Below are 25,344 nucleotides of genomic sequence, written 5' to 3'. Positions count from 1 at the left end.
GTCTTCATTATTGAGGTCTTTCATGGCTTGGTTCAGCATCATGCTGAAGAAGATTGAAAAGAGGGTTGGTGCGAGAACACAGAAGAAGAAGAAGAAAGAATGTGTGTGTGTGTGTGTGTGTGTGTGTGTGTGTGTGTGTGTGTGTGTGTGTGTGTGTGTGTGTGTGTGTGTGTGTGTGTGTGTGTGTGTGTGTGTGTGTGTGTCAGACCCCAAATCTGGAGCTGAGGAATCTGACTACCCTAAATCATAAGTATCTGTTCCCAGCTATTGTTTCTTTGGACAGTCTGAACAGATCGCTGAGGGAAACACGAAAGTCTGCAGACATTGTGATTGTAGTAAAAACACGGAAATGCTGGAGGAACATTCATGAAGTTCAAGGAATTTGTCAGAAACTAAGTAACTCATAAAGTTTCTTTGTCTGCAGATGACCTATTAGTTTATATTTCAGATCCTGAAAAATCTATCTCAGTTATGTTATCTGTATTTTCTAAATTCAGCTCTTTCTCTGGATATAAATTAAACCTTCATAAAAGTGAACTTTTTCCAATTAATATGCTGGTCCCTTTCTACACTCGAGTTCTATTGAAGATTGTCAGAGATAATTTCACATACTTTGGAGTTAAAATTACTAAACGATTCAAAGATTTATATGAACTCATTTTTTCTCTTCTATTCGAGTATGTGAGATTGTCTTTTGCTAGATCGTCTCCTTTATCATTATCTTTAATAGGTCGTATTAATGCAGTTAAAATATCTATTTTATATCGATTACAGTTGATTGCATTTTTCACCCTGGACTTTTTTTTGATAATATTGACTCAAAAGTTTCTTCTTTTATTTGGAAGAAGAAAAACTCTAGAATTAGTACATTTGATTGTAAAAATTGAAAATAGACCCAACTTAATTTTATATTTTATTACTGGGGTGTTAATATTTGTTATCTCACTTAGCACTACCACTCCCCCCTCTCAGCACCACAACTACCCCCTGCTCAGCACTGCCACTACTCCTTGCTCAGTGCCACCACTCCCCCCTCTCAGTTCCACCATTACCACCTCTCAGTGCCGCCACTACCCCCTCTTAGCACCCCAATACGCCCTGCTCAGCGCCGCCACTACCCCCCACTTAGCACTGCCAGTAGCCCCCTCCCAGTTCCACCATTACACTCCTCTCAGTATCACCACTACCTCCCGCTCAGTGCCGCCACTACCCCCATCAACACTGCCAGTATCCCTACTCAGCGCTGCCACTACCCCCTCTCAGTGCCGCCACTACACCCTCTCAGCTCCACCATTTCCCCCTTTCAGTGCTGCCACTACCCCCTCTCAGTGCCGCCACTACACCCTCTCAGCTCCACCATTTCCCCCTTTCAGTGCTGCCACTACACCCTGCTCAGTGCTGTCATAACAGCCCACTCAGTGCCACCAGTACCCCCGCTCAATGCCCCCACTATCCCCCTCTCAGTGTCACCACTAATGCCCACATAGCGCCACCACAATTCCCCCACCCACTCAGTGCTACCACTAAACTCCCCCACTCAGCACTATCACTAATCCTCCTACCTTGCTAAGCACCACTGCTAACACCTCCACCCTACACAACGCTACCACTAACCCCCTACCATACTCAGCACTGCCACTAACCCTCCACCCTGCTTAGTGCTGCCTTTAAACTACACCACCCCACTCAGCACTGCCAAATTTCCCCCCACAGTGTGCCACCACTAACACTCACACCCCGTCAGCACCACCATTACCCCCCCCCCCCGCCTTGGTCTGCGCCGCCACCAACCCCCATACCCTGCTCAGTGCCACAAAATTCCCCCACTCAGTGCTACCACTAACCCTCCCAGCCCACTCAGCACTGCCACTAACCCCCCACCCACCTCTGCACTACCACTAACTCCTGCACTCTGCTCAGTGCTGCCACAAGCCCCCAATCGCTCAATGCAGCCACTAGCCCATCTCCTCAGCACCGTTGATTGGGGGAGGGTGTGGAATCAGGATGTGATCTGGAGGCCATGGGAGTGGCAGCTAGAAAAATATTGAGAACCACTGATCTAGTGCTATTTCTCATAATTATTGTTTTTTGACCATCAATAATTGATCAATCCTTCTCTATATGGGAAATCAAAGGTATTGTTCAGCAAATGTATTTAAGGAAGGTTGTTTAATGTCTTTTGAACAGCTGGCAAGAAAATATGAATCACCAAATATTAATTTTTTTAGATATTTACAGGTGAGAAATTTCTTAAATACTTTTTTTTAACCAGACTTTCCATTTTTATATTCACCTGATCTAGTTGATAATCTTTTTCCATTGAATCCTTCTCAGAAAGGATTAATTGGAATTCTATATGACAGATTTATGAAATTATGTCAAGTTCTTAATGATGAGATTAAAAGGCTTGGGAATTGGAACTTGTAAGACCCTCATCGAAGGATCCATGAGATAAGATTTTTAAACTGGTGAATACATCTTCAATATGTGCCAGACATTCATTAATCCAATTCAAAGTGGTGCATTCTATTCATATGCCCAAAGATAAGATGGTTTGTATATTTTCTTATATTAACCCTACTTGTGATAGATGCAAATCTGATATTGCTACATTGACACAAATGTTTTGGTCTTGTCCATCCTTAGAAATCTATTGGAAAGTTTTTTAAAATATATTTCCAACTGTATTTCAGATGGAGCTACGACTCAATCCAATAACTGCTATTTTTGGGGTTATTGAACCAAACATAGGGAGTTTTTCTGTACCTGCACAATAGGTTGTGGCCTTCTCTACACTGTTGGCTCAAAGTGCCGTCTTATTTAAATGGAAAAGCTCTTGACCTCTAAGAGTGCTTCAATGGTTCTCTCATATTTATGTCCTGTTTAAGTTCAGAAAAAAAATTAGATATCATGTATTTGATTCATTGATGAAATTTGAAGCTACATGGCGACCTTCGTAGTCGGGACTTGGGCATCAGGGTCAGGAGCTCCAGTGACCGGGGAGATAGGAACTCGCCGACTCACCAGTAACTGTACCACCAGTCCAAGAAGCCTCCCTAGGGATCAGTGGCAGTGGTGGGTTCATGTCAGTGATCGACCACAACCAGCATTTTCTGGTGAGAATTAAACATTATTTTAATGCTTTAAAGGCCTTCCCTTTTTTTGTTGTTGTTTAAGCACTGATAAAAAGTGTTTTATTTTAAATGACCAGTTTTCCAATAAAACCGTTTATCTGACAAATATGTGTTCCTGACCATTTTGGATAATCTGAGTTGTACTATATAAACAAAGAATAGAAAAACATCAGAATAAAGATTGACGAATGGCCAGGGAAGGAGTGCAGCACAACAAAGGTGTTAATTTGATATGATAAGATGAGAGGTGAGAATTGATTTTGGCTCTGTGAAAGGAGACAGATGGAAAAGGGAAGAGAGAGAAAGAGAAACTGAAACAGAGCTGGGGAAAGGGGACATGGGAAGTGGTGAAACCGATCTCTGAACTCTGATTATAAAGAAAAGACAAGTGGATGTGGAATGGTTAGCACTGGAATTTAAGATCAGGGAGGTGGGGGTGACCATGTGTCTCTGACAGAAGGCCAGCTATTTTGTGTAAAGTCTCTGTTCTCACAAGAGTGCAATTTGCTCAGGTTTGTATTTTCTATGCAGATGTGGTGGAGCTACCTATGTGTGCTCAAAATCTCTCTGATCATGGCGAGCAGCTAGCTACCTGCTCGCGATCAGCATTCTATTGCTCATGAATAATCACAAGCTACTGAGAGAGACCAGCAATCTGCTCACAAGTATCTCACTACTGAATGAGAATTATAACTAGCTAATGAATGACATTCCTCTGCAAAATGAGGTCATCAAGCTGCTTCCTGGTGTCATACTGCTGTTTCCAAAGAGCTTCGAACCACTCCTATGTGGTGGAGAATTGATCCTTAGCTGGAGCAGTATTGAAGCAGAAAGGATGTCTACTTCTGTTGGAGCCTCTACTGCAGCTGAATCAATGGCACCGAGCGACAAAATTGTTGCCAAACACCAGCAAAGGCATGTGCATCACTAGAATTGATGACATGCTCTTCAACCAAGTCAGCCTGATTATGTATAAATCAGATTTTGAGCACCTGGATCAGTCTCTTCATGGATGCATGACAGCCTGGCCACATATCTGAACCTCCAGTCTGGAAGTGTGAACAGCCTTTCTCTGGAGCTCCAATACCAGATTCATGACACTAATTGCCTGGTATCTGTCTCTCTGACCTATTCTGCTCCTCATTCACTTTCTGAATTGACATGTCACATGCAATAAAATACAGTATTCATTGTTATACCTGGGTTCCTGCTGTAAATTTTAAAATGTTGAATGGAAGATAGAAGCTAGCTGCATTCCTTTCTTTTTTGTTATCGAGTAAAGCTGATAATGAGCTCCTTATTTGGTAAGGTAGTAAAAAAAAGTTAACCATTGATTAAGGGCATGACCCTAATTAACTAGTCCCAGGGAAATTTAAGAAATATATGGAGCAGTCTTTTCAAATGTTCTAGAAACCTTGGAATCTGAAGGTATAAATATATGAGGCACGGTCTCTTGGAATGAGACTAGTTGCTCATGGCAGTGTTTTTGCTGTAAAGGAGTTCTCACCCTTTGCAAAGTTATTAAAATTTGTTTTTGTACCTGCATTTGTGTTTGTTTTCAAGCAAGCTCAGGCTGACTTTAACAAAGGGAGGGAAGCAGGTGACCCCCTCCCCCCACAATATGTGGCAAGGAAAGGGCAGAAGTTGATTGTATTGACACTGTAGGCCCTTTCCCTAGTAACAGCGTGTTGAGTTTGATGTTGAACTTCCATGCAGGTGGACTCCATTTGCTGCCTTAATGTAATTGGAGGAGATGAGGATTTAGTGACCATTATTCATTTCCCTTCTTATAGAGGCTTAACCTTTACATGAGCAGTGGAAGGGATAAAATGTCATTTGATGGTAAGAGGGAGCATGATGAAAGAAGGAATACATATTATATAGGTGTTTTTGGAACAGTTTACATGATTAAATGTGTTTTTATCTGTCTACCTGCCAACCTGTAAAAGATGATTTTTTTTTCCTAGTGGAGTAAGACGCCCCCCTGATTCATCTTGTGAAATTGTGAGATTTTTTTTCCCAACATGCTTGATTGTCAGTGAATTCTTACCTCTGGGAAAGAGGATAAGGCACGTTCTGTTATAATTTTATAATCGTAGACCTTCTGCCTTTCTGTGACCACCATCGCCCTGCCCCACCTTGTGCACAAGACCTTATTCAAGAATTCACTTCACACTGTCTTGCAAAATGCTCTCAGCAGGTCTCTGAGCTCTCACCTTCTCTTCTGCAGCTCCTCTCTTTTCCACCGCTCAATGTGTGTTGCAAGGAACAACATGCTGGAGCCACCCAATGGGTCAAAGAGTATCAATAAGTGTATTGGTGTTGACTGACTAATATAGGAAGTGGGCCTATTGAAGCTGCAGCCCTTCTCAAGTTTCTATGCAGAGTAGAGCAGATGTGTTTAACTAAATGTAGTCCCATCAGGAACCATGTACTTTTCCTCAAAAACAATCTCCTATGCTATTTTTTTTACAGCAGTCACCATGGAAATTAATGATAAACTCATGACAGTTTAGTGCACCATAAGTAAGTGAAGTCACAGTCTTGATATAGTTGTTTGATATCAGTTGGAAATGTTAACTGATATTCGTTTTGACAACCTCTCAGTGTTTATCTCAAAGCACTTTGGAAGAAATGTTGCTATTGTCACGATGCAGGAAAAATTCCACAAATAACAATAAATAACCTAATTTAGTTTCAACTTTTAGTTGAAGAATAGTCCCCACAACATGAACCAGGCTTTCTCATTTTCAGATTACTTGGCTGGTGGGGGCATGACATGAAAACCCGATTTCAAATGGACAATAGTGAGTATCATAATCTGAATATGATTGATGATTTGTTTTACTTAGGTGGGAATTAAAGTAAAAGAGTACTGTTGGTATTGCATATTGTGATTCTGTCATATTTTGGTTTTGCATATTGTCAGAATACATAAGGCAATGAACATATCATTACCTTTGGGGAAGGCCATCTTTGGAAATCAATCATGTTATACCTTTTAAATTTTCTTCCCTATTAATTCAAATTGGATTGTAACCATGGCATTTCCTTGGCAGGTCATTCCTATATGCATCACTCTCTGTGAAAAAGTTGTGCATCAGGTTCATTTTAAACTCCTCCCCCTCTCCATATCTTCAAACTATGCCTTCTAGTTTTAGACTCTTCAATCCTGATCATGTTTATTCACCTTATCTGTATCTCTCGTCATTTTATATTTTTCAAAGGTCACCCCTCAGCCTCTTGTGCTCAAAGGGAAAATCCCAGCCTATTCTGTCACCCCTTTGAACTCGAGCCTGCCAATCCTGGTAACATCCTTGTGAATTTTTTTTTGTACCCATCCCTTTAACAAGCTGATGTGAACTGCACACAGTCTTCAAACATGCCCTTGTTAACATCCTATTCAGCTCTGGTGTAATGTCCCAACTCCTGTTTTTGGCACAAGTATCAAAAACCTTCACCACCCTGTCTAACTGTGTTGCCACTTTCAGGGAAATATATCCCCAGATCTCACTATTCTATAACATTTCTAGGGCCCTGCTATTTATTATGTGAGTCATGCTCTGGTTGACTCACCAAAATGCCACACTTTTGCACTTATCCAAATTAAACTTCATCTCCCATTCCTTGCCCCATTGAATACATTAATCAAGATCCATTGTAATCTTAGACAATCCTCTCATTGTCCACTATACTTGTAATTTTATTATCATCTGCAAATTTATTAAACATGACATCTGTATTCCCATTCAAATCCTTAATATACTGTAAATGCGTCACTCTTAAAATAGCGGTCAGCACAACATTATTATAGCGCCAGCAGCCCCGGTTCCAATCCACCACTTCCTATAAAGAATTTGTTCACTATTCCCGTGACTGCATGGGTTTCCTCTGGCTGCTTCGGTTTCCTCCCATGTTCCAAAGATATACAGGGTTAGTAGGTTGATTAATTGCATAGGTGTATTTGAGCAACATATGCTAGTGGGCCAGAAGGGCCTGTTACCCGTGCTGTATCACTAAACTAAATAAATAATGAATAACAGTGGATCCAGTGCTGATTGCTATGACACAACACTTATCACAGGTCTCCAATCTGAAAAACAATTCTCCATCACCACTCTCTGTCCCTTTTCTGATTGCCTCGCTTTCCCTGGATCATGTGCAATCTCACATTCAGGGATAAGAAAGTTAGCACTGATTTAAAGCTGCTGAAATAAATGGATTTTCCACTTCAAGGGTAGATGGTAATCAAAGAACTTAATGAGAATTCTGCAACTTTAATTAGCCTAGTGGTTAGCGCAACATTGCTATCGCATCCACAACCCAGGTTCGAACCCAGCTCTCCCTCAGTCCGCAGGGGTTTCGTCTGGCTGCTCAAATTTCCTCCCATCTTTCAAAATGTATGTAGGTTAATTGGGTGTAATTGGATAGCACAGGCTCATGGGCTGGAAGGGCCTGTTTCCATGCTGTGTGTTTAAATTTAAAATTTAATTTTGAACATTTGGACTGATTAGATCCAACATATCAGAATTGTAGTGTTTTATTCTTCCCCTACTCTAAGTTTAAGAAAAAAAACTATAAATTCTGATTCACACCTAAATAACAAAATGTATATTAAAACAAATAATACCAAAATTAATATGCTATTTTTTCTACTTTGCTTATTAGAATTGGATTTGACTCCAGGGGTTAATGGATTTCGAATATCAAATCCCCCCATTTTATTGGTTCGTTCGTTGCAGGCTAGCTTAGAGGTAAGTGCATAGATCTGATTTGAAAACTTTATATGAGGCTCTTGAATGTGTTGATGTTTTAAATGACAAGAGTAGCCTTGCATAGAAATCACTAAGAGATAACATGCAAGTACAGCAAGCAAGTAGAAAGAAAACATGTGCTGAAGGGCTTGAATATATGAGTTTATACATATGATTATGTAGGGACTTGTGAGAACACATCCATTGATTCTGTTTTCTTACCTCGAAAATGATATACATTTTAAAAAGAGATTGCAGTGAAGATTCACCATATTGATCCCAGAAAAGCATAGCTGTCACTCAAGGTGAGCAGCATTGGCAAGGCCACCGTTCTGTCGAGTTTGGAAAATACGAAGTGGCCTCAGTTAAATCAGCAAAGAAAGCCCTCAGAAAGCTCAGTTAGATCAGGGGAAGATGTTTCTTGAGGGCTGAAGACTCAAGAAGTAGGGACACAGTCTCAAATAAGAGGCAGTCCATTCAGGAATGAAATGAGCACATTCTGTTCAAAGAGTGGTAATTATTTAGGATCTTTTGTCCCAGAAGGCTACAGAGGCTCTATTCATTCAACTGATAGCAATTGACTTTTATATATTAGAGAAATCAAGGTTTTGGGGATAGAGCAGGAGAATGAAGAGGGAGAAGATAGTCTTGTGGCTTGGTGGCAGACTTGAAGATCCAAATGGCCTGCTCCAATTCCTATGTCTTCTGCTTGCATATTCTGATCATTTGGGTGCTTGGGAATTACAGAGTAACATTTAATATTGATGCTTGTTTCTGATGTCCACTTATCATTCTAGCCATTGATTTGTAGAAGAATCTGTCGTTGCCAGTAGAAGGTAGATGAAGAAATATTATTTGAGGAGTTCTGAAACATAGTTAAGCAATTATAACTGTGTATTTCAGAAGTGTACTTAGGAAATAAATTTAAATAAATCCCACAAAAAAAGATCAGAGCCTATTTTACATCTACCCCTTATCATCAATCCATCTTGCAGATTATAAGCAAGTTTGACAAATGGTTGAATTATTTTGCATGTGTGCAAGAGCAGATGCCTGTGGCTGGAACAGCAGTGGAGAGTCTAGGTGAAAGGAAAGAACTCTCACAGGAGCTTTTTCACCTGGACAGAATTACCATGCCTCAGGGGGCTTCAATACAAAAGATTTTGTCGTGAATTTTGGTCCAGGGGTTTCATTCAGAGCTGATTTTTTTTTTCATGGCAAATGGACTCCACATGTTAGTAATATACAAATGATAAAGTAAAAGATCTTTGCTAATCCTATAATTTTTAGAATGGAACATGGGTGATTTTTGACAAGTAATTGAACAAAATAGCTGGCTGGATTGTACTATTGAGCAGTTGTCGTATTGCTGTTCTCTTGTTACATATGAGCTGTTAATTCAATCTGTGCTGCTAATGTGAAAATAACGCTGCTGATAATGTTTCCTTTCAATTATATTTTAAAAGAATCCTCCTGATATTAAAATGTCCGACTTATGAGGAATGAGGTACAATTTGACCCTTTCCTCCAAAATAAAGGGCTAAATATGTGTTCATTATGACATCTCTCCCCACCCCCCCCCCCCCAAGTCTCCAATACTGCAATAACATTTTTTTTTTCATTTCACTATTGAACCACCTTGATGGATCTGATGCTCCATTTAGCATTTTGGGGCTATCTCAGAAACATTCAGTGCTACAGATAATTAATTAATATCTGGATCTATTATTATTTTGAATGTCCCAATGTTAATCCCATTCATACAGCTTGTGGACAACTGGAGTTTGGTGTTAATCAACCTTCAGGTTTAAAGGAACAAATGAGGTATTGAGTGACTTTCTCTTGTACCTACATTAGTGGGCTATGACACTCATATTTCAATGATCTGCAATTAATTCCAAAGCTTTATGTAAGAGTTGAAGATTGTCCTGCATGATTCTAGAATTAAAAGTGCAATGACTGAGGAGAAAAGTAGAATGGAAGTATTTGTATTCAGGAGGGATCCTGGATCCTATCTTGCAGTGGTGAAGGATACAACTTATTTTTCAACTTTTGCTATGTGGCAATGAACAAGACAGCTCCACCCTGAGATCCATTGTCAAATTTTAAGATGTGCCCCAGAAAGTATCTGATGTAGATGTTAACATGGTTTGGAAACTGATCAGCCCAAGATTGCAGTAAGATAACTCCACCCTGTGAGATCGCTTGTCAAATTTTACAGATGTGCCACAGAAAGTATCTGATGCAGAGGTTTTCATGGTTTGGTTTGGAAACTGCTCAGTCCAAGATTGCAGCAAGGAACTCCAGACTAATGAACACAGCTCTGACTAACAGACAAAGCAGCATTCCCTCATTCAGCTCTGGTTATACATCCCAATATTTCAGGCAAGTGGTCCATTTTAAGGACTAATCCCACAGACAAAAAAATCGAAGATATACAAGCTTCAAAACCTAAACCTCGATTTTTCTTTTTTGATGTTATGAAACTCTTAAATGGGCACTCCTTGGTTTAAAAAAAAAAGATCACTGGATCCTACAGACACTCAATCACCTGTCCTGTCTCATTCCTTAAAAGGAGATCCATTATTGATCTCTCTCTAGATAGTACCTCTATACAGTAAAACCCCGTTTGGAATTCAAGCAGGGCAAAAAAAGGAAATAAATAAAAGACATAAAAAATTAATTAAAAGCGTAGAATTGTAAAAGTGTATTTTCTCTGAAGTAACACATAAACCTTTAGTGAAGATGGGAGCAAATATTCAGCCTTAGTCATGCTTTGCTCACAGCAGCTGCTTGGATACAGTTGTGTGAAGCAGAAAAGGTGTCACCTAGGACGAGGAACTGTTGATACCACTTATCATTGCGATGACTCTCTCAAAGTGACTCCTTGTCCCTGCTTAGTAAGAGTCTTTATCTTTATTAGAATATTACTAAGGATATTAGTAAGGCTTTATTTGTAAACCTGGGGGAGGTGGGGGACTTAATTATCTATAATATTATTGTTCACCTTTCAGGCGGCTCCTTGGAGGGGAAGGAACCTGCAGATTCTGAATGTGTCTGAAAATAAAGTCAAATGCTTTATGGTTTATATATTCATGCAAGTGAAAAACCTTCAACATATTTGACCAACTCTAACCCATGCAGCCCTTTTACAGCATGGGAGTCCCAGTCAATATGTGGAAAGTTAAAGTTAACTACTATCACAACTTTACATCTGACAATAAACTATTCAATTCCAGTGATCACCAGATGGTCCAGAATTTATGATTGCAGGGTCCTCAAGACATCACAACTCACCTTGTGTGCTTCACATGATGGGGACTCCGAGATAACTTCACTCTATGAGCTGTGAAGAAAAATACTGAGTAGCGCTTGTGTTTATTGTACTACAATCCCAGGATCTCCAAACTTTCCTCTTTAACTCTGGGAAATTTTTGACCTTCTGTTTGTGATAAATCTTAATGTGCTAGATGTGAATTTTATGAGATGTGATTGTTAAGTTTACAGATGTTACAAAAATTGGTTCTGGTCCTGATGGTTAGAAGAGTAACCTTCATTTGCAGAACCATATTGATGATGTGTTGAGATGACAAATTGGGCAGAGCTGTAATTTATAGAACCGTGTAAACATACAAGAAGATATATTTTTTGGAAAGTTTAGTAAGGCTAAGATATGAACAATAAATGGTACTGAGGAACAGGGGAACCTTGATGTACATATCCGAGGATCTCTGAAGGCAGCAATAAAAGTGGGTAAAATGGTTGAGAAGATATTTGGTATTTTTTGCCTTCATTAGCTGGGTCATCAAATACAAATACTGAGGCAACTAGTAGAATTCTGTTGCCACACTAAATGGATGTTGCGATTACACTGGAGAAAGTGCTGAGCAGATTCACCAAGATGTTGCCTGAGATGAAGTGATTTAATTTTGAAGAAAAGACTGGGCAAACAAGTAAAAGCTGGAGGAACTCAGCATTCACCCTGTCCCCTGTAAGCATTTCATTTTATTCTCCCAAATCCTCCATCTCCATTTCATCTCCACCCAGGATGAGGACTTCCATGCTAGCTCATTAGAGATGTCCTCCTCCTTCAAACAATGTGGCTTTCCCTCTACCACCATCAACTCAGCACTCACCTGCATATCCTTCATTACCTGCATATCTGCCATGGACCCCTCCGCCTCCTCCCTGACCCGCAACGAGGACAGAATTTCTCTTGTCCTCGTCCACCAGCCTCCACATCCAACACAAACTCCTTGTCATTTCTGCCACCTACGATGTGATTCCACATTGAGATACATATTCCTCCCCTCTCTGCCTTCCACAGGGTCCACTACCACCATGAGTCCATTGTCCACTCTATCCCTACCAATCGTCTCCTTGGGATCTATCCCTGTGACTGCAGAAGATGCTCCACTTCCACCTCCACCACTTTACTCAGCACCATTCGAGGCCCCAAACGGACCTTCAAAGTGAAGCAGCAGTTCACTTGTGAATCTGCAGGTGTCATCTACTGCATCCAATACTCTTGTTGTGGTCTCCTCTATATTGGAAAGACTGGACACCCACTGGAAGATTGCTTTGTTGAGCACCTCAGCTCTGTCCGCTTTAATAGTGTGAATCTCCCAGTGGCCACCCTTTTCAATTCTCCATCCCTTGCTAACATATCTGTCCATGGTCTCATGTACTGCCAGACTGAGACCATCTGCAAATAGGAGGAACAATACCTCATCTTCCAACTGATCACTCCAACTAGATGGCATTAATATCGACTTCCCTTGCTTTCATTAAAAAACCTCCACCCCCCCCCTTCTTCCCTCATCACCTTTCCCTAACTCTGTCCCTCAATTCAGTCTCCTTTTGAGCAAACATGATAAATTCTCTCTTATCATATCCACCTCTTGGTTGGTCTGGACTCCTCCCCCAGCCAGTATTGTTTGAAATCAAGATTTCCTGATTCTGGCTTATTATGCTTATTCCTTGAAGAAGGGCTCAGCCATATCTTTGTCTCCTATAGATGCTGAAAAGACCAGCTAAGCTCCTCCAGCATTTCAGTATGTTTTGCTCCAAGGCAAGATATGGTCAGTCAACATTTTGGGTCATGACCATTGATCATAAAAAATAAAAAAGGTGAAATAAATAGATAAAATGGAAAGAAGCTGCAGGAGGGGTCCAGAGGGGATAGGGAATAGGAGAGAAGATGAGGAGTGGAGAGACAGGTAGAAGGAGAGACCATTTGGAAGGAGAGCAGAAGAAAAGTTGGAGAAAGATAAAAAAAGAGTAAGTGCAGGAGTAGGTAAAGAAGAGATGGAAACAGTGAAATAAAGAGGTTGGGGATTATCTGAAATGAAAAAAAAATAATATCCATACCTTTCGGTTAAGGCTATCCAGGTAGAATATGTGCAATATACAAATGTGCTGGAGAAATACAGCAGGTCTCTCAGCATCTATAGAAAGTAAAGGGTAATGAACATTTTAGGCCTGAGCCCTTTGCCTTTTGGAGGCTGCTCGATCTCTTGAGTTTCTCCAACATAATTTTTGCATTACACTTGACCCCAGTATCTGATCTGCAGACTTTCTTATTTAACTCCAAGACGTAAATGATGTGTGGTTCCTCAACATTTCATAGACCTCTTGGACATACTGGATCTGCTAAGTTTTTTTTCTTTGGAGCAGAGGAAGCTGAGGAGTATGCTAATTAAGATATACAAAATAGGTAAGGTTGTCAGGGAGACATTTATTAACCATTGGGCATTAGTTGAAGGTAAGGGATCTAAGGTTTAGCGAGGATTTGAGGAAAAATACTTTTATCCATTGAGCAGTTGAAATCTGGAACACACACCATTTAAGAAGTATTTCAATGTGTCCTTATAACACCATGGCATAAAAGTCTTGGGGTGAAATGTTGGAAAATGGGATTAATAATAATCACAATGAATTATGATTGGCATGAACATAATGTGCCAAAGAGCTTGTTTCCCTGCTGCATGACTCTCTGAATTCAGAAATAACATGTAATCACTGACCAATGTCTGAAAAACAGCTGAAAATAAGTTTGACAGCAAGCTGCCCACATTCTTGGTTTGTTAAATCAGCTTTTTTTTTCTGATATCAAATCAAATTTATTTATCATTCATACCATGCCCGCATGGTCAGAAGAGAGCATTTCTTCAGGACCAAGGAGCATATTGACATAGATATGTGAGGAAAGTAGTTAACACATTACAATATAAAGGATTTAAGACGTACTATGCACATCTGTACTGGGAGTTCAGGAGCTTGATGGCTTGGGGGAGAAAGCTGTTTTCTACTCTGGACAAAGCCCCAAGTGCTTCAGTACCTCCTGCCAGATGGCAGAATGGAGAACAGTTTTTATGCATGGTGTGCGGAGTCTTTCACAATGTTTATTGCTTTCCGTCTGCACTGAGTGTAGTAGATGACCTCCATGCTAGGAAGAGGTTCCCCAATGGTCTTTTCTGCTGACTTCACTGTCCTCTGCAGGGTCTTGTGGTCCGAAGTGTATAACTACCAAACCAGGGGGTGATACAGATATTCAGAAATATTCCAAAAAGCATGGAAAGTTATTAATGCATTCAAATAATAGAAATGACACAAAAACATTAAAATAAACATGACTAATTATATTAAATCTAAAATTATTATCACACACATTCATTTCTGTGGCTGTGCCAGGTCTCATGTAATGCAGCTAGTTTGAGTGGAAAGCCTAACATATGTGCAGGGTAATCTCTGCAAATTTGCAGTTCTGTGCAGGATTCCAAGACTAGTTGAAAGTTGTACCAGTCATCAAGACAACTCTACACAACTGCCAGCATTAATAGGGTCTTTGCATTTGCACACATTCCAAAATTACTCTGTTATTCATGAAAATGTAACTCTGGATCTTTTCTTGCAAAATCAGGCACAGTCATTTTTGGGGAGAAACATCACATTTTGTGATACAAGTATTGTGTGATTTTTGGTGTATATAATTTGTGATTAGTGCTATTTTGTTTACAGATCTTCAACCAAACTGATAAGAAAGCATTGCGTAAAAAATCTGTTCTGCTTACGGGCTACTTGGAATGTTTGATCAAACATTATCATTCAAAAGTGCCAGATAATCCACAGAAAATATACATCGATATAATTACTCCATCGAATATTGAAGAACGAGGTTGCCAACTCTCTTTGTTGTTCTCGGATCACATCAACCAAATTTTTGAAGAAATAACAAAAAGAGGAGCCGTAGTAAGTGGAACTTAAGTATTTATGTTAATTGATGGATTCTCTCCTTCTGCAGAGTTCTTTGAGATTCTTACATTTTTCGGGCTAAATTGGATATTAAAAAAAAAACTGAAGCCTTCAAGAGGAAATTGAAATACTGAGAAAATGTGTATTGGAATCATTTTGCATTGCTGTTTCATCTGGTGCAGGTACAGACAGAATTTGTGATATGACCTCAGCATCGCCAGTACTTTGTATGCTGCTTCCATTGACTCTTTTCCACACGGTACCATTTCAAAAGTATCTAGCACCAGTTAAAGCTAGCTGTGCTGGATTAAAACCAAATCCATAACTTTAAAAGTGAAGGAGATTTTATTTTTATTGTGAGTTTGAAGTCTCAGTTGATCAGCAACATGGAAAAAAATGTTTATTTTCTTAAATTAGATTGATATCATTGACAGATTAGCTCTTCATGATTGAAATGAGGGATCCTCTGTGGGCATTGGTGAAAGTATTCCCATCATGCCATTGGATAGATAGTTGTAAGATTTTGACCTCGTTATGATGAAGGAACAGTGAATTTATTTTAAATTGCAAAGGGTCTGACTTGGAGTTGAGTTCTTGTGGACTGGGTTTCCTACAGAGATTCATATCCTGGAACATTTACACCAAGCTTGAGGCATTTCAGTAGTGTGAGCAAAGATATTCCACCACAGCTAGGTTGTTGCAACTCTGCAACACAGAAAGCAACAAAATTACTTATTGATAGCCCCCCCCCCCATCCACTATTCATTCCCTTCATCAATGGAGCACCAGTGCATTACCATCTATTAAATATACTGCTGTTATTTATTTCCACTCCTCCAACACCATCTTCCAAGCTAATTACTTCTAACACTGGGAAGAATGAATAGAAGCTGATATGCTGGGGTGCATCAGCTACAGGTTCTCTTCCAAGTCACCTCTGATCTCTTCTTGGACATAAAGTGTCAATACCTTAGAACATGTATGAACTGCTCGAGTTCAAAAAGATGGGTCACCGGGTCCTTTTCAAAGGCAACTTGTTGAGTAATAAATATGGACCCTCAAGCATTGCCCACATTGAATAAATATGAAACTGATATGCTGTAATCGTGTTTAAGTAATATCAATGATACTGTGATGGATTATGTTATATTTTATATGTTTTAAAAGGAGTTACATTGTGCTCTTTTTTTAGTGTAGATCACAAACACATACAAACACTTCACAACAGATCTCTTTTAAAATGCCAGAGCTCTGCTCAAACCAGACAGTCCAGGCTCCGAGTGCCTTTGCAAAAACTTGGAAGAATGCCTATGGAGACTTCACATGTAGCATGCTGTGGAGTAATGGATTATTGTTTTGGAAAGCAACAGATGTACGAACTCAGAAGATTGGGTCCGGTGCCGCAGTCTGTCTGAATGCAGTTTGCTATTTTAGGAAGGTCATGTGGTTTTACAAACAGAGAGAGTCAAATAGGTTTTTCTCTGAGAGAGAAAGAGAGAGAATTCAGTTCCACACTTCAGCTGCAGCAGCTGGGACTGGAACATGACAAGCTGGCAAGCTTGAGGAAAACCCCCATTTTGAAGACAGGTTGTGAGTTCTTAGTTCAGCCTGTTCAAACCCCTTGTGGTCCATACAAGAGGAGATGTCTGGCTGTATAATATTTCACCTGAGATAAGGGAACCATAAAAGGAACTCTGTGGTGACCCAAAAGAAAGAGGTTATCATCTGGAAAATCCTGATAGGACAAGTTTCTTCAGCAAGACACTGAAATTGGAAGGAATCAGTTGTGGGTGTCCAAGGAGCAACAAATCAACTCTGAAAACCAACGAGAACTTTCCTGAGCAGTAACCATTTACCTTTCAAACACCAAAGCATTATGAAGATTCATAAATTTTAAATTCTGTGCACAGTATAAGAATTGCCTGACACCAGTGAACTTGGAGGAGTGAAAAGTGAGATTGGACTGTGAATCAAATAACTTATTTGAACTTATACACATTACATACACGTGCACTTAGAATTAGAAGGGAGATAGCTTAAGTTAATAGTAATATGTTAAAGTTTGATCCTGTTTTTATATTTAAAGAAAATTAAAAGTAACTTTTGTTTCAGTAACCATTTGTCTTGGTGAATTTCTATTGCTGCTGGGTTTTGGGGTCTTCTGGGCCTGTAATGATATGACATATGGATCTTACCCATTATCAGCCCATTTCTTCATAGATTCCATCTTGCAGTCTGACTGATTCTCAGCAACAATAACAATTCCAGTCAGTACATTTTTCACTGCAGGCAAAATGCTATCAGGTTGATTCTGACAGTGCAGCAATAATGAGGTTCTCAATATCTCTTCTTCCTTACTATTCTCTTTCCTGATGCACTGATTTACTTTGTTTTCTACTCTTTCCCCACGGAAGAGAAGAACACTTTGAGTGCCCAGGCTTTGTTCTATCCTATCTTGCTTTGGAAATTGGGAGATGTGACCTAAATCTCCAATGGAAGTCTGGAACTAGATAAAGGTTTCATAATTCATCATGAATGTTATCTTGACTGCCACTGATAAAGCCTTTCTGCTCTGCTGAAATAGAGCAGCAACTGGTGTCTTCTCGCTTTGCCCTTGGAAAAACAATGTCACTATCACATTTTTTTCCCCTTACAATTGTAAAGGCCATCCCTCAGCCACCCGTGTTCCTGCAAAATCCGTTCCAAATATGTTCCAAAACACATGCGCACAATTTATAGACGAGTGTCCAAAAGTTGCACTGTGAATGAAACACGTGCACAATTCACACACACACACACACACACACACACACACACACACACACACACACACACACACACACACACACACACACACACACACACACACACACACACACACACACACGCGCAAATGCTCGGCTCTATGTTACTAGGGACACAAACTGAAACACTCCCAACCCTATAACAGTGTACATCTTACCAACAATTTCTCCAGTACTTAGCCTGAAGTGAAGCAGGGTGAGAATGGCAGAGAGCAAGCCAAGCACATGTGGCTCCCATTATAGTGCTAGAGGGCTGGGGGTTGAGCCCAAGTAATTTACAGGTTCCAATGACTCAGTGCCAGCAAGGCTAAGTTGCTTACAAAGGCCAAAGGATAAGTTGAAAGAAATTTATCTTAGCCAACAAGGCAAGTTGTCCATTAATGGGTGGGGCCAAACCTTGATTGGCAGTTAGTGTGTCTTCAGACCACGTAGTGGGCAGTGTTGTCACAAGACAGCCATTACACTTCACAATACACCTATCCAGCCTCAAGTACTCCAGCACCAATAACATCCTCATGAATCCTTTCTGCACACTACTTGTCACATTGTAGTAACCTCTAGTGATTTTCCATGGGGGTTGTCTTGCAGAAATGGTGCCTCGTCACGCTCTCCTAAAATCTTAAAAGTAAGAAGAATACTTGCAAAGCAGTTAGCACATCTTCCTCCTGTTGCCTTGCCTAAGTTTTCACCTTATGATGCAAGGTTGATCTGACAATTTTTTTTTACATTCCTGAGCATTCTTTGTGACAGAAATTTGTTTTAGCGGGTTTAAGATCCAAGAATATTCTTGTACCCAATCATCAGTCATCCTTCTTGCCACCTTATTTGTAATGTTTAAAATTATATTTTTAATCTCTCTTTCCTGGTTTCAATGAATGAATCGACAATATTGTACAGATGTGGCTTAACTCGAGTCCTCATATTTCAGTTTGACTTGCTGTGCATATATCATTCCCATAGTTTAGATACATTCAGAGTGGACAAACAACGCTATCATTTAATGGTGATTTGGACCGAGCAGGGTTATATCTATTGATAGAGACCTGATTTTCAACAATGCAAAAAAGTCCATTCCTCTTCCACTTGCTCTATACATAGTGATTCTTCTAGAATTGCAATTTTATTTGGCAGTTTTAAGAGTAATGAAGCTTAACTGGATACAATGACAAGTCTAAATGTGGTATCTCTTGGCTTTCAACTTGAAGGGAAGGAGAAGTGGGTCTTCAGTAATGTGATTATTTATAGTGAATGTTAACTGAAGAGAAACAAGAACTCAAAGCATTGAGGAAAAAATAGCCAAAATTGATGCCTGAATCCAAATACCTTTGGAAAGAAAATAAAGGAAGAATGCTTTAGCAGTAACATCTGGGTTTCAGAATAAATACAAGAGACTGGCCAAAATTCCATGAACCTGCTCCATAAACTTCAAAAAGACTAAAGGAGTCAAATCTGAAGAAAAAAAAAACATTCTCCAGCCATAGTGTTCAGGAGTTCTGAATTGCTGTAGACTCTATATGTATCCAGATTGTGGGAGTGATATATGCACGATTATGCTATTTACTTTGTGGCACCAGTCAAACTGAAACATGAACACTGGAGTTAGGCCACATCTGTGGGGGGAAGAAAAAAACAATGTTTCAGGTTTCTTCATCAGAACCAAAAAGGAGAGATGAAAAATATAGTTTTAAAAATTGAAGGTAAGATGGGAAGAAGGATGACAAGACAGAGGGAATATAACTGCTACAGTGAGGCCTCACTCATGGTGGAGATGATTTGTGAGGATTGAGTTGTCTGGGACTCTACTCAATGCAATTTAGAAGAATGAGAGGGGATCTTGCAAAAAAACATACATTTATGAAAGGCATCGATAAGATAGAGGGAAGTAAGTTGTTCTCATTGGTGGGGAATGACCAGAACTAGAGATTCAGGGTAGTAGATTTAGGACTGAGATGAGGAGAAACTGCTTTTTGCCGTGTGTGGTGAATCTCTGAAAGGCATTGCCCATTGATGCAGTTGAGGCTACCTCAGTAAATATATTTAATACAAGGTTGGATAGATTTTTAAATAGTGAGGGATATGGGGAAAAGGCAGGTAGGTGGAGATGATGGACTGGATGGCCTACCCTTGCTCCTATTTCTTATGTTCTTGTGTTCTTATGTTGTCCAGTCAAATAGATTAATGGGTGCTGTTAGAGGTGAAACAGACAAAGAAGCAGAAGGCTTAGTCAATAGTAGTGCTATGGAACTTTCCCAATCCAGAGAGGAAAAACTGAGTTATAGCCAAAGACAATGCAGAAATGGTTAGTTCTGATAGGAACAGTGAAATTAGTTACCTATTATTTGAGATCAGAAGGCCTTGTTGTAAGAGTGCAGGAAGTCACAGACTGATAGGTCAGAGTAGGAGTGGAATGAAATATTCAAGTGACAGGCATCTGGAAGTTCAGTGAACTAAACATGTGCTTGGCAAAGTGATCTTCAAATTTATTTTTGCTCTCTCCACTTTATTGAAGATCTTTGAATGCAGAAACAGGTGAGGGTTATTATCTTTGTTTATCTTGGATGAAAGGATTCAGAGCAGAGGTGTGGGAAATAAATTAAAAATGTTCAAAAAGTCTATCCACAAAGGAGAAACCATGGTTCAGGGTGGAAAAAAAAAACTGTGAAACATAAACTTTCTTTTCATTCAAATTTCCTGTATCAATTTTCACAGAATGCAACTTCTAGCCCCCAAAATTCATGCTCAATGACATTTTCTTTTAAGTTTTGATTCATTTCAAATGTAAAATTAGGAAATAAAAATCAAAAAAGTGAAGATACTGGAAATATGAAATTAAAAACAGAAAGCACTTGAAAGAGTTATCATGACACATTCAATGCAGAGATCAGAACAGCCCTCTTTGTGATTAAACTGCTGAGCACTTTGAGAACTTTCTGTTGACATTATGAAAATGGGAATGAGAGTTTTGAAATACACCAAAGTTCTGAACTTGCCAAAAGAGGGAATTCAATATCTAACACTGCCAAGTAGCCAAAGCAGGTGTGAAAATTACTTCTTGAAATTAATAGAAAAGCTTGCACATAAAATCTTCAGAGGATCCGGGAGTACAAATGCAGTACATAATTCCCTGGAAGTGGTCTCACAGGTACATACGGTCAAAAAGAGAGCTATTTGCACATTGGCCTTCATAAATCAAAATATTCAGAACATGAGTTAGGATATATGGTAAAATTATAGAAGACATCACTGAGGCCAAATTTGGATTCAAAAATACCACAGACTGTCCGGGTCAACAGCAGAATGTCGAGCACTGTCACACTCAGCACTAGCGTACCATAGGGTTGTGTGCTAAACCTGCTCCTGTTTGTGCTATTCACCCACAGCTACAATGCCAGATCCAGCTCCAAAAGGATCATCAAGTCTGTAGATGAAACGACAGTAGTTGACCTCATCAGCAATAATGATCAGTCACACTATAGAGAAGAGGGGGTAAATCTTGTGAAATGGTGTGAGAATAACAACCTGATTCTCACCGTGAACAACACAAATGAGATGATTGTAGACTTCAGGGGGACCAGGGAGGATTACCCTCCACTATGTGGAGAGTGGCTAATGTGGTGCCACTTTTTAAGAAAGGAGGGAGGGAGAAAACGGGAAATTATAGACCGGTTAGCCTGACATCAGTGGTGGGGAAGATATTGGAGTCCATCATAAAAGGAGAAATAGCAGAACACTTAGTCAGTAATAATAGTATAAGGGCTAGTCAGCATGGATTCCTTAAGGGTAAGTCATGCTTGACTAACCTTCTGGAATTTTTTGAGGATGTGACAAAGAGGGTGGACTCGGGAGAGCCAGTGGATGTGGTGTATTTGGACTTCCAGAAGGCCTTTGATAAGGTACCACACGGGAGTCTAGTGGGCAAGATCAGGGAGCATGGTATTGGATGTAAGGTGCTGACATGGATAGGAAATTGGTTAAGAGATAGGAAACAAAGGGTTGGAGTAAATGGGTCTTTTTCAGAATGGCAGGATGTGACGAGTGGAGTGCCTCAGGGTTCGGTGTTGGGTCCTCAGTTGTTTGTAATTTATGTTAATGATTTGGATGAGGGGATTATAAATAACATGAGCAAATTTGCAGATGACACTAAACTGGGTGGCGGAGTGGGGTGTGAGGAGGATGTAAGGAAAATGCAGAGGGACTTGGACAGGCTGGAGGAGTGGGCGGCTAAATGGAAGATGAATTTCAATGTGAACAAATGTGAGGTTATTCATTTTGGGGGAAGTAATAGGAAAGCTGAGTATTATTTAAATGGAGACAAGCTAGGGAGTGGGGAAGTGCAAATGGATCTGGGTGTACTTGTTCACCGGTCACTGAAGGCTAGCATGCAGGTTCAGAAAGCTGTGAAGAAGGCAAATGGAATGTTGGCTTTCATAAAGAGGGGATTGGAGTATAGGAACAGAGACGCCCTTCTGCAGTTATACAGGGCCCTGGTGAGACCCCACCTGGAGTATTGCGTCCAGTTCTGGTCTCCAAACTTGAAGAAGGACATACTAGCTATAGAGGGTGTGCAGCTCAGATTTACAAGGTTAGTTCCAGGGATGGCAGGGTTGTCATATGCAGCAAGGCTAGAAAAACTGGACTTGTATCCATTGGAGTTTAGAAAGATGAGGGGGGACATGATTGAGGTATACAAAATCATCAGGGGGATAGACAAGGTGAAGTCTGATTACTTGTTCCCAATGATGGGGGAGACGAGGACTAGAGGGCATAGTTTAAGAATACAGGGTAGGCCCTTTAGGACGGAGATGAGAAAGCATTTTTTTACCCAGAGAAGTGTGAATCTGTGGAATGCTATGCCACAGAGGGTGGTAGAGGCAGATTCGCTGACTATGTTCAAAAGAGAGTTAGATAAGACTCTTGTGGGTAACGGAGTTAAGGGTTATGGGGATAAGGCTGGAAAGGGGTACTGATGGTAATGATCAGCCATGATCTAAAATGGCAGTGTTGGCCCGACGGGCCAAATGGCCTACTCCAGCTCCTATTGTCTATTGTCTATTGTCTATAGTAGAGAGCACTAAGTTCTTTGGAGTCCACTTAAGTGACCTATCGTGGACATGCAACATCCTATTTGTTAGGACGGCTCAACAGCGACTGTACTTCCTGAGAAGACTGAGGCCGGCAAGGCCACCATCCTATCAATATTCACCAAGAGGTCTATCTAAATGGTTATATGGTTAAAAGCATCCTGGCTGGCTGCTTCACAGTGTGGTATGATAGGTGGAGAGCATTGGATCAGAGTTCAATCTGCAGGACTATAATAACAGTTGAGAGGATCACTGGACTCTCCTTCCCCCTCCCCCAACCCCACCCCCAATGACCTGATCTACCGGGATCATTGTGTAAACAGGGCTCACAAAATGTTTGAGGACCCCTATCATCCCACACACTGCATCTCCCAGTCACTTCTGCTGGGAAATGAATACACGAGTATCAGAGCCAGAATCACAAGGCTGAGAAACAGCTACTTCACATGGGTAGTGAGAACTGCTCAAACAAACCCTCCAAGACTCAACTATATATTTAACAATATTTATTTTTATATATGTATGTACCTACTGCATATGTATCATTTGTATGTGCATTATGTTGCTATGTATGCATGCTTCCATGTTTTTGTACTGAGGACTAGAGACGCTCTTTCATCAGATTGTATTTGTACAATCAGCTGATAATAAACTTGAACTTGAGTATTGTGAGCAGTTTTAGTCACCTGACTACAGGAAAGATGTCAATAAGTTTAAAAGAGCGCAGGAAAGGTTTATTTGGATGTTCATGGGACTCGAGGAACTGAGATACAGGGAAAGGTTATATAGTACTTTATTCCCTGGAGCTAGAAAAATAAGGGGAAATTTGATAGAGATGTACAAAATTCTGAGGGTTCTAAATAGAATATATGCACATTGGCTTTTCTAACTGAGGTTAGGTAAAATACAAACTAGAGGTCATGGGTTAATGGTGAGAGGGGTAATTTTTGAGGGGATCATTAGAACATAGAACATTACAGCATAGTACAGGCCTTTCAGCCCAGAACATTGTGCTGACCTATATAAACTTATTTAAATAAAACCTTCCCTACCTCATCGGCCTCTATTTTTTCTTTCATCCACATGCCTGAGTCTTTTAAATGTCCCTATTGTACCACCCTTGGCAATGCATTCCAGACAACCACTACTCTCTGTGTAAAAAAAAAACACATATCTAAGACATTTCTAACTTTCCAACCTACACTATGCACAGATATGCTCTGGTGTTTGCTACTCTTGCCCTCGGGGGGAAAAAAAAGTGCTGGCCATCTTCACACAGAGAGTCGTGGGAATATGGATAGATCTGCCAACAGAAATGGTAAATGTGGGCTCAATTTTAACATTTAAGAAAAATTTGGACAGGCACATGGATATCAACTGGGTGCAGGCCAGCGAGACTGGGCAGAATAATAGTTTGGCACAGACAAGAAGGGCTGAAGTTCTAGAGAATTAGATATTTATGAACAGTTTGATTCTGTAGCCTTCTTTTGGTATGAGAGGTTATGCTCCAGGATGATGTCTCCCAATTATTGGAACAGAAATTGTTTTTTTTTTTCTCTCTCCCTTCTCGTTATATTTATTTTCCATTGTAAGAACTTTCTCCTAATGATTTTACTTTTACAAAGAATCTCTGGTACTGTTGCTTTCAGGTTCCATTTAAATAGAGTGACATATTACAATAGAAGACAACTTAATTCATAACAGTATTTCTTGAGAATTTCTGCCTGACTGAACTCAATTTCCCAGCTTCTGCCAAAGAACCATTTCTGCATCTTGACAATTTTCACCTTGAAATGTCACATTATAAAGTGGAAATAACAGTGCTTTGTCTTTGATTACAACTCACTGAAATGTGGCCTTTGGATATGTTGTCATGAAGGTAAATTTTATTAAGGTTCTGCCTCGAATACATTGAAATCCCACATCGTGATTGACAGAAAATTTACTTTGCTTTCTGACTCATTAAAAACATATCTGATAGCGACTTCCTTGGAGGAAATAGAATTTTGTCTTCCAGAATTGCCCATATTCCGAACAAATAATAGAAGTGTTTATTTGTTCAGAATGTAGAGAATTCTGGAAGTAATTTTGATATTCGAATTTCTTGCTTGATTTTTTTTTGCACAAAACTACAAGTTTAACCAACTGTAAGTTTTGGATCATCTATATTTTGAGTCAAATGGGAGAAGTTGTGTCCACAACTCTTTCATTACAATTTGGTGAGATTCAGTAAATGATGATGTGTACACTCTCAACTGAAATCTACATTAGAAAGTAGAAATGTGATTTAAAAAAAAAATACAGCAGTGTATTCAGC

At 39.9% G+C, this 25,344-nt stretch overlaps 1 protein-coding gene across 33 annotated transcripts in view; it reads left to right on the top strand.

Annotated features, from left to right (window-relative positions):
- kynu (kynureninase) overlaps positions 1-25,344 on the top strand; it is a 207,536-nt gene that overhangs the window by 176,379 nt on the left and 5,813 nt on the right. For 15 of the 33 annotated variants that reach the window (XM_069935057.1, XM_069935067.1, XM_069935068.1 and 12 more), the window contains 4 exons: positions 5,889-5,941; positions 7,803-7,888; positions 14,909-15,139; positions 16,335-17,165. In XM_069935057.1, the coding sequence (XP_069791158.1) occupies positions 5,889-5,941; positions 7,803-7,888; positions 14,909-15,139; positions 16,335-16,688 (724 nt within the window). In that variant the 3' untranslated portion in view covers positions 16,689-17,165. Of the gene's footprint in view, positions 1-5,888; positions 5,942-7,802; positions 7,889-14,908; positions 15,140-16,334; positions 17,168-25,344 lie in introns of those variants that run through there. The other 18 variants (XM_069935076.1, XM_069935077.1, XM_069935082.1 and 15 more) reach the window with 4 other exon arrangements.

The sequence above is a fragment of the Narcine bancroftii genome, chromosome 4, assembly GCF_036971445.1.
Source record: "Narcine bancroftii isolate sNarBan1 chromosome 4, sNarBan1.hap1, whole genome shotgun sequence".
NCBI lineage: Eukaryota > Metazoa > Chordata > Chondrichthyes > Torpediniformes > Narcinidae > Narcine > Narcine bancroftii.
Note: the sequence above shows the minus strand (reverse complement) of the source record. Positions and strands in the feature narration are given on the sequence as shown.